The sequence below is a fragment of the Penicillium citrinum genome (assembly GCF_028827155.1).
Source record: "Penicillium citrinum strain IBT 23319 chromosome Unknown utg000002l:1.0-3833315.0:1.0-3834789.0, whole genome shotgun sequence".
Taxonomy (NCBI): domain Eukaryota; kingdom Fungi; phylum Ascomycota; class Eurotiomycetes; order Eurotiales; family Aspergillaceae; genus Penicillium; species Penicillium citrinum.
The window spans coordinates 1,809,959-1,823,981 of record NW_026622687.1 but is presented as its reverse complement, the minus strand read 5'-3'; the positions used below and the strand labels follow the sequence as shown (position 1 = coordinate 1,823,981).

Sequence of the window (14,023 nt, the reverse complement as noted above, 5' to 3'; positions counted from 1 at the left end):
TAATCGAGGCTATCAAAACAAACACCCATCAATACCTCGCTCCGAAAGCAAAAACGAAATTCAATGATCATGAATATAGTTTCGTGTATTGTAACAAACGATATGGCAGCATGTTTTCACTATCTAGACCGTCATCTTATTGACCCCCGCGGAAAGTTCAGGCTCCTCAGTCACGGGTGGTAGGCCAGTGAACTTATTGATGAAATTCAAGACAGTTTGATGCCAAACAAGAGAATTCTCAGGATTAAGTACCCAGTGATTTTCATCCGGGAACGTCAGGAATTGACTCTCCACACCGCGCATCTGTAGGACGTTAAACGCAGCCAGACCTTCTGCGATGGTCAGGCGGTAGTCAAGTTCATTATGGATGATGAGATGAGGTGTTTGCCAGTTCGCGGTGAATCGTGATGGATCCCATTTCGCCCAGTTCTCTGGCACTTTCCAGATGGGTCCTTCCAGATCATGCAATGGGAAGTATTGTTCTTCACTGGCAAGCTGTCCAGTCATACTGAAAACACCGTCGTGTGTGACAAGAGCCTTGAACTTGCGACCAAGTGGATGGCCCTGGATCCAGTTCATCATGTAGCCACCATATGATGCACCGAGGGCAACGGCCCGAGTGGTGTCCACGTAGTCGAGGTTTTGCTCAATGTATTCAAAGCCCTTGACCAAATCTTCGTATGGTCGACCACCCCATTGACCGCGGATTGCATCTGTAAAGTCCTGTCCATAGCCCGTGCTGCCTGTTGGATTGGGCGTGATGACAATATATCCTTGTTCTGCGAAAACAGCTGGGTTCCAGCGTGTACTCCATTGGTCATTCCAAGCACCCTGGGGCCCACCGTGAATCAAGTACGCTAGAGGGTACTTCTCACCAGGCCTGAAGTTAGATGGCTTGACAACCCATGCGTGTACTGGATGGTCTTCAGCTCCTCGGAACCAGATTTCATCAACCTGTGTTGGATCCAAACCGAACGCCGCACCCCCACGGCCGTTGGAAGATACAAGTTCGATTGGCTCGGGACGAGCAGGATCAATGATATACCACAGACTGTTGTCAACGAGGTTGCTGCTGGAAATGAAAAGTTTGGTGTTGTATTTGGAAGCCGGGGCGACATCGTTTACATAGCCGGCCCGAGTAAGTCGTCGCAATGAATTTGGCTTGGCATCCTCGATGCCTTGAAGGGGAAGCTGATAGAGGACACCACGGCCTTTCTCCTCGGCCTGAATGAGCAAGGAGTTATCTCCCTGAGCAAAGGAGATAGTGGAAGGGCTTAAATCCCAAAGGCCCTTGCCGTCAGCGGACTCGAAGATTTCAATCATATTTCCATCCCAAGGGTTCGGTACGTATAGGATTCGATTCTTATCCGACTCGTAGCCATCATGCTGCATGGCCAATAACGCGATAGAGCCGCCGTCCGACGTCAAGACGGGCGAAGACATTGCTCCTTTCAATGCTGCCACCTTGCATACCTTGGTATCTTGCGTCGCTGCCATACTAGTCCATGAGAACATGGGGGCATAGTAACAGGAGCAAGAGGTGTGAGTGGCAGGATTGAGATCTGGGTCCTTAGCAATGAATACGATTGCTGAAGGACTAATATCAAAATCTCCAGTGCCACCAAAGGGCGGAATAGGCGACTCAACCCCCGTCAATCCAACCACAGAAATCAGATTAGTTAAGCCCGAAACACTGAATTTTCCCGCCTGTCGACGAGCAGGTGACAATGGAGCCTGCTCTAAAAGACCATACCAGATAGCATTCTTCTGAGGCTCAACATAAGAGTCCCAGTGACGAACAAATAAAGACTTATACAGACGACCAGTAGAGTGGGGCTTCTTAGCGTCGTGTGGGTTATAAAGGGTTCCATCAACATTAGCCTTGCCGCTCACCGCAAATCCAATCTTGCCCGGCTCGATGGTTGTCACTTTCAGGTCTGAAACGGGACCTGGAACAGTGCCAGCTGTATATGTCTTATCAGCCTCGCGCGCGTCACCAACGATGAAGCTCGTGTTTCCATTGGCCTTGGTCTTCAACCACACTAGACGATCCCCATCGCCCAGCCACTTCGGGTTACTAGCGCCAGGGTCATTGGTAATCAGAGCTGATCGACCAGTATCAATCTCAATCACTCGGATTTCGTTTGTCTTGGAGTGTGATTCGAAGGAGTAGGAGGTTTGGGTATAGACGGCTAGAGTCCCGGCTGCGTTGGGTACAGCTGAGGACCGCCTGGGAGCACCGAGGAGGACCCTGTACGAGGTTTCAGGTTAATTGAGTCCTACGACCGCGTTGTGACACAAATGTATTGTGGATACCCGGCGGTCCGAATATCATGCTCTTCGTCAACGATTCGGGAGAACTTACTCCGGCGTAAACCTGATCGTACGGATGGCCATTTCAGCTCAAGCTTGCTGATAAGATAGAGCTGGAGCTGGGGTGGAGCTAGAGGCCCAAGCTAGGGAGAGGAAGAAGGATGATGGACAAAATAAAGATATCCCAACGATATAGGTATCGATATAGTCACGAATGAAGTAAGTCCAATAGACAAAGTATCATAAATAGTCGGAGAAGAAGGAGAAGAGTAGAGGTGAAGAGATGAAGTGAGGAGACAAGGAGAAAAGGGCGTGACTTCCTCCACGCGGGGAAAGGATCCACTCTGCACTCACCGGCGATCCTTCAAGGAAAGTCTGCAATATCAGATCATCTTATGATTAACGGAGTACTACTAATATGTATAGCTGGAAAGTAGTGGAAAAGAATTGTTTCGTATCCAAGTGCGCCAAATGAAAAGAAATAAGAAGAACTACTATTATTTTACAGGACAAAGAAATATCATTTACTCTTCCTCCTCGCTCTCATCTTCCTCCATCCCTTCGGCCGCATTCACGCTGAAAGTGGGGGCCTGATCGACACCAACATAGCTATCACTCATCAAGTAGAGAGTCAGCTCGTGGTCTCCAGGAGTAGGAACAACGTATTCAAGACGAAGCTCCAACTTGCGACCAATAGTGACACGCTTGATTGCCAGAAGGTTCTTGGTCTTCTCATCACCAACCACCAACCACCAGTTCTCCATCTTCTGCTTAGGATAGAAGGGAGCATGGACAACAGTGTCAGGCTCCTCATCTTCTTCAACCTCGCGCTCAATCTTAACCTTGAGGTAGGCAGGTTCACCGGAAGTGATGCTTTCAGGATCCTCAACCTCAAAGTCCAGCTCGATGTTGGGGTACTTTTCGTTCGTGAAGCCTGCGGCCTGTGCCAGTTGCTTGTTGTTGAGACCCAGTCGTTTGACCAGGGTTGCATAATCCTTGTTCTCGGAGGGATCCATGGCTTCCATGAATTCAAAGATGTCGTTGATCCTGCACGTGGAAGTGTTAGTAACTGCATGGTTCCGGGAAGAAATGTGGGAAGTTGACACATACTTATACTCATTGGCAACCTGGATAACTTCGGGCGAGAAGTGAGGGATCTGCTTCAAGGGACTGTCACGATCCCACATGGCCTGAACCACCATCTGCGAAAGTTCCATAGCATTCATGGCATTAAGGTGACCCTCAGAAGAAAGTACATCCACAGAGGCACTGAGGAGGTTAAGAACCTTGCCAACAATGTCTTCCTGATCCTTAGCCAGATCAATAGGTAGCTGCATGCGCGAGAAATGAGCTTGGAGAAGAACAAAGGCCTTGAAATGAGGTGAATCGAAAGCAGGCTGAGACATCTTGACGGGCACACGGTCGTAAACTCGGCGGAGGATGTGATCTTCGTGACGTCGCATCTGCACGGACTCGAACTCAGTGGCAGATGTGACGATTTCGAGGATACCCTTGAGCTTGGTACGAGAAGACAGCGAGAGAAGGAAGGTCTGCATAGTGATGAAGGAAATATTGTAATAAGCTCCAATCATGGCGGCATTCAGTGGAGTTACCGAATCATCCTCCTCATCAAGGTCGATGATCTTGGCCTCCGATAGCTCCTTGAGAGTGTTCTCAACCAGCTCCGAGAGGAAAGTGCTGAGACCTTCGTGGCTGACGTCACTCAGGCCGTAGAAGCTAGGGTTGGCCAGAAGGCGGCGATAGAAGTAGGTGTAAGTCATCCAATCGACCGCATCTTGCGTGGAAGACACTGTTCTTGTGCTGGCCTCGGTTACGAATGCGTCGTGGAGATACACTTGGAGGTGACTCTCGACTGGAAGTGCCTCATTGAGGAACTTTTTGTAGTATTCGCGCTTAACAGCAGGAACCATCAAAACACCGCGACCAAGCTTGTCTTGACCAGGACGAGAAGCCTTACCGAACATCTGGAGGATCTCGCTGATGGGGTAGTCGATGTAACGGTGCTCACGGCCCTCGAAGAACTGGGTGTTCATCACAATCACTAGGTGAGCTGTCAGGTCCAATTCCCAGCAAACATCGCGCGATGCAAGCAGAACTTGGATAGCACCGATGCTGAACAAGTGGGAGACAATGCGCTTGTCAGTGGCGCTAAGAGCCTCGTGGTAGTAACCGATACCATGAGACAGCGAAGTAGCCAGAGTTTGCTCTTGAACACGCGAGAGGAGAGGAGCAAGCTCTTCCACATCGGCATTCAAGAAACGATCCTCATCGTCATCCATAGCACAAGCGGCGAGCAGATCCATAGCGGTAGAACGGGTCTGTTTTCGGCTAGGGACAAAGACGAGCGCCGGCTTGTCAGGAGAAAGCTGCAGGATAGACTGGTAGGCGGGACGAGCCATTGCGAGCATCAGGGAGGGGAAGTGAGGAATGGTAAATGACTGGATGTGCAACTCCAGAGGCACGGGTCGAGCGTGGGGACTGAAGTTGAAGATGGTGTGCTTGTTCGCGCCAATCCACTCACCAATATCGCGTGCGTTGGAGAGGGGAACGCTTAGTCCGAGGATGCGCATGTTATTCTCGGTCTGAAGAGCGACATAATGCATGCGAGACACGACAACTTCGTAAACGTATCCACCAAAGCCACCAAGCATGTGGAGTTCGTCGGCGATGAAAAGTTGTACAGTCTGGACATTCTTGCGTCTCTGCCACTGGCGGGAGAGCACGTCCCATTGGCTGGGTGTTGCAAGAACAAGGTCGGCACGCTCAAGTAGCTTCAAATCGGCCGTTGTCTCTCCGGTGAGCTTGACAATAGACTTTCCACCAGAAAGTTTACCAAGTCGCTTCTCCCAGTCGGCAAAGCGCAAATCGACAAGTTCCTGGAAAGGCGCGATGTAGACGGCGCGGCCACTTCCCTCGTTAGACCAGTGGCGGAGCAGGGCAAGCTCAGCGCAGACAGTCTTTCCGCTACCAGTAGGGGCACCAATGAAGACGTTGTCATCGGAGTTGTAAACAGACTGGAAGACTTGCGTTTGGATTTTGTTAAAGTTTTCCCAGTTAGGGTAGAGCTCTTGGTATTCAGGGCGCTTCAAGGCCTTCACGGGTGCCCGTTGCATGTCGAGCAAGGGAGTGTGAGGAGGGAAACGCTCCGGGAGAATCAACTTCTGGAAAGAGACGGCAATCTTGGTCTCGGAGTGCATCCAACGATCAGAAACCAAGGAGATAAAGTAGTTGGGGGGCATGGGCTCAGTAATCGGAACGGTGAACTCGACCAGGTGCTCATTCATCTCCGACTTGGCGAAGTCACCACGCAGAAGGAAACGGTCATGATGCAAGATCTCTTCCCCATCGCAGTCCTCGACCAGAATCCAGAAGTCTTGAGCATTTCCATGAACAGCGTCATCCCAGACAAAGTTAGGAGTGATGGTCAGCTCGACGCGGAGCATAGAACGGGTGATTGGTTGCACCTGGGCCTGAACCTCGAGGCGAGGGAACTTGGAAACAAGGTCACAAACGACACGTCCAGCCTTGGGCATACCCAGAAGCTCACCCATACGCGGGGGATCAAGATCGAAATAGCTAGCCCACGGAACATCAATACGCTCAGCCTTTTGGAGAATGTCTCTCGGGCAGCCGTGGAACTGGCGTAGAGGAGACATGGTCGGCCACATACGCTTCTCGGCCATTTTGCAAAGATCCAGAGCAGTCTTAGCCACCGAAGACCAGCCCTTCTTCAAGCAGATCTCAAAGAGAGCGCGGATGATACGGCCAGCGGACTGGGTAACGTAGACCATGTCGGCCATCAAAGCGAGACCATCCAGCTTAAGACGGGAAATATAAGCCTGAAGCAAGACGTTGATCTTTGCATGGGGTTCTTCGATTGACTCCTTGACAGGAACAGGAACTCGGCCTAGAAGCTTACCCAGTTCCAACTTCTCATCCTGACGAACAGGGATATACTTGAACTCGTCACTGAGTGCAAAAATACGGAACAGCTCGATGGTACTGATAGAGGGCTGGAGATGTTGAGCGTAGGTAAGCATCGAGTTGTGACCAATATAATAATGAGAGGCAATTCGGCCCAGCTCCGTTGCTTGGAGGCGACCGGTCTTCTTCTCATACTTGACAAGGCCCGCCTTCTCCAGGATGGTAGCAGCAGAGTGAACCAAGTCAACACGCTTTTGCTCCAGGGCATCGTCATTCTCGTAGTCGGCACCCACGCTGTAGAGACCTGGTGAACGAAGCATACGGACGTAAAGGTAAGTGTAGCCGAGCCATTCGACACCTTCGTCCCGGTTACGAACATTACCAAGTACAATCTCGGCGTTCATATTGTCTGCAAGCTTGCTGACCAACTGGGACTCAATGGGCAGCTGTTGGTTGAGAAGCGACAGGTAATACTGGATCTCAGCCTGGGTGGTAATGATAATACCTTCACCAAAAGTATCATACTGCGGTCGACCGGCACGTCCAAGCATTTGCAAAACGTCCTGAGGGCTCAATTCAACCCAGCTACCCTTTTCGGGTGAGTAAACCTGGGTACCCTTGATGATGACTGTGTGCGCTGGCAGGTTAACACCCCAAGCCAAGGTAGCAGTACAAACAAGAACCTGGATACTGCCATCGGCGAAGAGAGCCTGGACGGAATCACGGTCTGCAAGACTTAAACCAGCGTGGTGAATTCCCAGACCGTAAGGCAAGAGATCCTTCAATCCGGCGTCGTCAACAGACTCGGCTTCTTCAGACAGAATCGCGCGACTAGCGGCATCACTGCGGAGGATCTGGCCGATCGTTTCCATCTCCACGGCCTTGTCACGGATGTACTTGGCGGTCTTTGCGGTCTCCTTCCGCGAGTGAACGAAGATCAGCATTTGGTTGCGTTTCTGACCAACCTGCTCCATGACCTTGTTGTAGCAAATGTCGTTCATGGTCTTGAGCTGCTTGATGGCTTTCTTGTCAGTCACACCAATGAACTCCTGCTTCAAAGGACAAGGCCGGTAAGAGCCATCAAAGTGGAACACGCCTTTTTCGGGGTCGGCACGAAGGAAGCTTGCAACGTCGCGGTAGTTGGGCAAAGTAGCACTGAGACCGACGATTCGAACCGGGTCTCCAGTCTGCTCGACACGACGAATGGTACGGCTGACGATGCTCTCGATAACGGGACCACGATCGTCGTGGAGCAAGTGAATCTCGTCAATTACCACCAGTCGAACAAGGTTTGTGTAGCTAGTCTCAGACGCCTTTCGCGTGATGACATCAAATTTTTCAGGAGTCGTAACGATGATCTGTGTATCGGCGATTTGCTGCTTGGTGAGCTGGCGATCACCAGTGAGTTCTGCCACACGAATACCATATGGCTCCAGACGCTTGCCCAAATTTCCGACTTGCTCTTGTACAAGAGCCTTCAAAGGAGAAATGTAGATGATCTTAAAGTCATCCAACATGATCTCTCCGGTCTCAGGGTTGCGGTTCTTGCCAATCTCACGCAGGATGGTAAGCATAGCAACATTAGTCTTTCCGGACCCAGTGGGGGCACAGACAAGCATGTTCCCATCGTCATGGAATGCAGTCGGGTAACACTTGCTTTGGATGCGGTTGAGTTCTTTGGCACTTCCAAAGCCCACGCGAGCCCAGTCAGGTAGCTCAGTCGCAGGGATGTTCTTCTCGCCCGGCTGCTTGGTGGCCTTGGGAGGCGGGACGTGGATTTCCTCATAGCCTTTGAAAGACCGTTTTGTTGATCCCTGGGGCAACTTGACATTGGGATTCGTCATAAGATGATTGCCTTGGTGGAAGACGAGATTCTCGAGGTTGATGAGTCTCTGTGGCTGCAAACCGCCAACCAACCCATTCTCGCCGGCAGGCTTTTGCTCCGTCTCGGGTGCGGAGGGAACATCAACATCCATCAAGTCGAGCTTCATTTTCTTGCTTGACGGGTCGGCCAGCTCATCACCTGTAGTCTTGCCACGAATCTCATCTAGGATAGCTCGGTGTCCAGCCTCGACCATTTCACTCTCCACTAGATTGCGGGCATCTGCATCTTCAGCAACTCGTCTCCAGCGGGTAACCCAGACGACCTTATCGCGGTTAGTGACCAACTTAGCCACGAGTTCTGGGTGATCATAGTCGAACAAGTCCATCAAGTCGTTTTCAACGTCACGGAGAGGTCTTTCAGAGCCATCTTCTGATTTTCCACCAAGAACCGCGAGGGCCTCTTGTGTCTTTTCTTGCTGAATGTGGGCATCGGCATATATGGCACCAATCTGGCGTTGCAGCCAGTAGGCGTCGATCTCGCGAGCAAGCACAGCCAACCCAGATTTGTCTCCAGCCCTATTATCTTGACCAAGACCACCATCGATAACCATTTCATCATCGTCGCCAGCCTGGATGGGTTGATCCTTTTCGATTTCGTCTTGTTCATCCGCTTCGTCCTCGTCGGAATCTTCGGGGACTTCATCCAGAGTGCCCTTTTGGTCATCATCCTCCTCTTCCTCATCGAAGACTACGGCAACGCCCTGGCGCTCATCAAGCTCGGCTTCATCCCCGCCCATACCATCATCCATATCCTCATCCTCGTCTTGGGCGTCATAATCGGTGATTTTCTTGCCCAGGTTCATGAGCTCGTTAAATTCCTTAGGATTCATGGCGGCGCCGAGGAGATCGTCTATTTCCTTCTTCTTATCAAAATCCTTCATCTCTTCGTCCTTCAACAGCTCTAGCACAGCATCAGCCGCACTTCGAACAACCTCGTGGGGGACATCTCCCAGGTGGCTTCCGGTAATCGTTAGGATAAGGTCATATGTGGCTCGTGTGGCGGGGGTTCGTGGGCGATATTTCAAGCCCTCGATCAGAGCATCGGCAGCGGAAAGGATTCCTTGTCCTCGTTGTTGTGTAGGTTGGCCGCGTTGGCGCTTTTTCTGTTCCCGCGCAAGTACATCCTCTCCTTCACGAATCGCACCTCGCTCAAGATCTGCCGGGCCGACCTGCTTCTTCTTCGATTTTGGTGCGTCATCACGAGCTATCCGAGAACCCATTTCTCTGATTCCGATACGACCAGCGATAGACTCCGGGTCTCCGGTGGGCTCGTCATTCACGCGACTAATAAAACGACGGTCCGCCTGAAGAACCAGGTTGGACATCGCCGAGTATTTATACTGCGAAATATTTTGGTCCGCCATATTGGTGGTGGACTCGTCGTGACGAGGAAGCGATCAAACTTGAACGTGTAAAAAAAAGAGGAAAAGAAAAGAGTGAGTCGCGACTCAAGTCGGCTTGATGCGCCAAGCTCCAAGTCGTCCACGTCGCACACGGGGTATCAGCGATTGAGTAAATTTTTAAAAAGCCGCACAAACCTGGCTCATCCTCCTGTCGGCAAATGAGCTGACTTGTTTGGGGGAGAGAGAAATGAAGGCCAGGGTTGATGGGGATTGGAAGTTTGATCGGAAGGAGAATCGAAGGCGGGAAAGATTTCGGTGGCGCAAAAAGGCGGAAGGAGATGAGCTTTTGTGGTTCTGCCGCTTTCGATGCTTTCTCGTTTGACCGCGTCTACAATGATGCGCCTCGATGGACGGTCTTTGGTGGATTGGAGATATTGTGCGAAATTGGGGATGAGATATCGAGCGTCTTTAAAATGGCAGACACCTCAATTCCATCATTTGGTGGGATATCAAGCCATTTGTCACCATGCACGAGATTCGCCAGTTCGCGCGCGTGTTCCCACTACCATCCCCAGAGTATCGGGAGCTGAACAACAAAGGGGTGCAAAGACAAAGGCTACCGTTAAATTAAAAGATCTACCTCAAGGGGTTTTGAAGCTTGATGCTTATCAAGATGGTGCGGATGATGTACCAAGATATCCAACGGTGGTGCAAGGTCACCGGAATAATATGCAAAAGTTCAAGAACTGCGTGATTCTTACCCGAGTAGGAGGCTTTTATGAGGTATGAGCCGTATGTCTCTCGTGGCATTCATTTTTACTTACACTTCATACAGCTTTACTTTGAACAAGCTGAGGAATTTGCCCCGTTGCTTGGTATGAAGCTTGCTACCAAAAAGACCAGTGCCGGCCCTGTCCCAATGGCTGGGTTCCCCTTCTTCCAGCTCGATCGATACCTGAAGATGCTAGTTCAAGACCTGAACAAATATGTCGCCATCAGTGAGGAGTTTGCGCCACCGGCAGAGGATAAGGCCAAATCAAGTAATGGCTTGATGTTCGATCGGAGAGTGGCCAGAATAATCACTCCGGGCACCTTAATTGATGAGAAATTCATTGATCCTTCCGAGAATAACTTCCTGTTAGCCATCTATATTGACGTCCCTTCGTTGGAGAAGCAATTAAAACAAAATGTCGATGCACAATCATACCAACATATCTTGTCATCTGTGCCTCAAAGTGCAGGCTTATCCTGGTTGGATTTGTCCACGGGAGACTTCTTTACCCAATTAACTTCTTTACAAATGCTCCCATCTGCTATAGCCCGGATTGGGGCTCGAGAAATTCTCGTTGATCAGCAAGTTCAAGATCTCATCGGGCAGGAATTACAGCAACTGGTCGGATATGAACATCGCCTGGTCACATTCTTTCGCTTTCCTGGAGAGTTCGCTCCAATGTCAGAGTGGGGATCGATGCTCGAGGCTCCTATTCCTGAGACATCCCATGCGACCTTTTCCGTCGAGGAAGTTGCGGCAGGATTTAGTTTACTAGAGTATATCCGTGTGCAATTGCAGGGGTTAAATCTGAAACTTCAACCACCACGTCGGCGACACCTGGACGAATCAATGAATATTGATCGAAATAGTTTGAGGGGGCTTGAGATCCTAGAAACGGCACGAGACGGCTTCGGTAAGGGGAGTTTGCTTCACGCTGTGCGCAGGACTTCTACCAAAAGTGGTGCCCGTCTGTTGAGAGACCGACTAAGTGAGCCTCTTATTTCCACTCACTCGATGAAAGGTAGCTGACTCGTCTCTCATAGCATCCCCATCTACCTCATTGCATCTCATTAACGAGCGACTCGATCTTGTATCGGTGCTTATCACAAGTGAGGACCTTCGTGATAGCATTGTCCAGCTTTTGAAGCGTAGCTACGATGCACAACGGCTAGTTCAAAAGTTCGCCCTCGGAAAAGGAGACCCAGATGACTTAATTTGTCTTTCACGAGCCATCGAGGCCTCCAAGGGTGTTCGACAGGTTCTTTCTGAACACAAAAGGCTGTTGAAATCATCTTCGGTAGATGCCAAGCGTAGCCTTGATTCCATGATTTCACGTCTCTATTTGGATGGGCCTATTGCCCTTGCAGAAAAGATTCTGGCTGCCATTGACGAGGAGGGTCTTCTCCAAAAACAACGTATTGAAGACAGTACGGCAGTTGAAGCAGCTACTTTAGCCCAAGAGGTTACACTCAATGAAGGCACGTCTAGTGAACTCGAGACTTTACCCAAAAAAGTCCGAATCAGAAGCAATGACCGAGCAGCAGCAGATGCAGATTCCGGGTCGGTTGATACATGGATCATGAGACGAGACGCCAGTAATACCTTGAACGAGTTACACGCAGAGATCGAAAGCCTTTGGGATCAAAAGGCATCGCTAACTCAACACCTTCGTGACTCAGTAGGCTCGTCTGCCTTGACTCTCAAATGGACTCCTGGTCTCGGCCATATTTGCCACGTGAAAGGGCCGAAGGTTTCTCAAGAGGCACTTGAAGAACTCGGGGTCACGCGCAACGTATCTTCCACTAAATCTACTAGGTCTTTCTACCTTCCAGCGTGGACCGAACTTGGAAATAGAATGGAGAATATCCGAGTTAAAATCCGTCAAGAGGAGCAAGCTATCTTCGAACGGCTCCGTCGGGAGGTTATTCTCAACTTGGTTAAGATCAGACGCAATGCAGCTGTCATGGATGAGCTAGATGTTGCGAGTTCCTTTGCAATTCTAGCCGAAGAACAGCAAATGGTTCGTCCAATCCTCAACGATAGCACCTCTCATCGAATCGTGGGCGGCAGACACCCAACCGTGAAGCTCGGGCTGGAAGAAAATGGACGATCTTTCGTCAGCAATGACTGCTTTCTGGGCGAAAAAGAGCGAATCTGGCTCATTACTGGTCCGAACATGGCAGGAAAAAGCACATTTTTGCGACAAAACGCTTTGATCACAATCCTGGCGCAGGTAGGCTCGTATGTTCCTGCTGCTTACGCGGAAATCGGGATTGTAGACCAAATCTTCAGTCGGATTGGGGCAGCCGATGATCTTTTCCGTGATCAATCCACATTTATGGTCGAGATGCTTGAAACTGCAGCTATATTGAAACAAGCGAGTCCTCGATCATTCGTGATTATGGATGAAGTTGGTCGTGGAACGACACCTGAAGATGGAACAGCTGTTAGTTTTGCTTGTCTACATCACTTACATTATCATAACCAATCACGAACGCTGTTCGCGACGCATTTTCATTCGTTGGCGGATATGACTAGCCAATTTGAGCATTTGGAGAGGTATTGTACGGATGTCAAAGAGATGCCGTCGGGAGCTTTCTCGTTCGTGCATCGGTTGCGGAAGGGTGTGAATCGTGAATCTCACGCTTTGAAGGTAGCTCAATTGGCTGGTCTCCCTCGAGACACTCTCGACCTTGCGCGACGTGTTCGTGGAGAATTGCGAGACAGGTCCTCTGTCCAATCCACCAAGTGATATTATGGGTTCTATTTACAATGATTTGCGAATATACCACGTGATTCCATGATGAACTATTTATGTCTATGCAATATGTATAATATGTACAATACATGCTAATTTTTCCCCGATCATTTACCAAGCTGCATCATCATTCAACTACACACTTTAATACAGCTTCGTCTGTCAACAGATCATCCCATACGAAGTACAGTGAGGATAAGCTCCGATTAAAGTTTAGCAGCAGTCCAAAGCTTCGGACCAGCCAATTCCTTCCGACCATATTGACCCTTACCCCCAAGATCAACAACAATACCCTCACCAAACGCAGCCTCTTGACAATCTTCATCATCAACACCATTAACATGCTGCACGACAACAAAATCCACACGACGCTGACCAAGAACAACCATCGGCGCATGCCAAGTTCCAGCTCCATACGTAACGGCCTGACCACCGCGCGCAACAAAGGCCTTCACATTACGCAGATCAGGCGGGTCGCGAATAGTGATTGTTTTACCAGCTTCGGTCTTTGCGGTAGTCGTTTCACCTTTCAATGTTGGTGCGACGATGACGAGGAAAACGGGTTCTTCTTCGCCGTTTCCGACTTTCGAGTGGGATGATAGATCGGTTGGGATGAAGGTTTGGTGGGTGTATGGGTGACGTTCTAAGATTCGGACGTCAAAGGCTTCTTTTTCGGGTTTGTTGGATTGTGTGATTGTACGTAGTTGACGGGGAAAACAACAGAACATGGTCATTCTTGTAGCGGAGGGAACGCCGCTGGTGCCGTTCTTGTAGGTGTCTTGCATTGGGGAGATAGGGCTGTACTTCAAGGCGGAGTTTTGGTTTGCGAGGATTGGAGTTGGGGTGTGCGGGTTTGGTGAAAGGGAGGAGGGTTGTACGGCGACGCTGAGATCGCGAGGAAGAGGCGACTGGATTGCTGTGCCGAATTGAGCGAAGTTGGTTGGAGTCAGAGGCTCTGGGACCAGCGTGATGGTTGGGTTGGAGGTGAGGGTTGGAGCCATGATGATA

At 50.2% G+C, this 14,023-nt stretch overlaps 4 protein-coding genes across 4 annotated transcripts; 1 reads left to right on the top strand and 3 right to left on the bottom strand.

Moving 5' to 3' along the window:
- Positions 1–123: 123 nt before the first annotated feature.
- Positions 124–2,397, bottom strand: N7469_002499 (oligopeptidase family protein; the record flags this gene model as incomplete). Its single annotated transcript, XM_056641419.1, has 2 exons — positions 124–2,251; positions 2,366–2,397. 2 exons carry the CDS (start codon positions 2,395–2,397, stop codon positions 124–126), a joined length of 2,160 nt encoding a protein of 719 aa, XP_056503913.1.
- Positions 2,398–2,837: 440 nt separating this feature from the next.
- N7469_002498 (ATP-dependent RNA helicase BRR2) lies at positions 2,838–9,506 on the bottom strand (the record flags this gene model as incomplete). Its single annotated transcript, XM_056641418.1, has 2 exons — positions 2,838–3,360; positions 3,424–9,506. The coding sequence occupies 2 exons, from the start codon at positions 9,504–9,506 to the stop codon at positions 2,838–2,840; spliced, it is 6,606 nt and encodes a 2,201-aa protein (XP_056503912.1).
- Positions 9,507–9,878: 372 nt separating this feature from the next.
- N7469_002497 (mismatch repair ATPase MSH1) lies at positions 9,879–13,009 on the top strand (the record flags this gene model as incomplete). Its single annotated transcript, XM_056641417.1, has 3 exons — positions 9,879–10,268; positions 10,321–11,245; positions 11,301–13,009. The coding sequence occupies 3 exons, from the start codon at positions 9,879–9,881 to the stop codon at positions 13,007–13,009; spliced, it is 3,024 nt and encodes a 1,007-aa protein (XP_056503911.1).
- Positions 13,010–13,221: 212 nt separating this feature from the next.
- Positions 13,222–14,016, bottom strand: N7469_002496 (ureidoglycolate hydrolase; the record flags this gene model as incomplete). The annotated part of the gene is made up of 1 exon (XM_056641416.1): positions 13,222–14,016. The coding sequence occupies one exon, from the start codon at positions 14,014–14,016 to the stop codon at positions 13,222–13,224; it is 795 nt and encodes a 264-aa protein (XP_056503910.1).
- Positions 14,017–14,023: the final 7 nt, after the last annotated feature.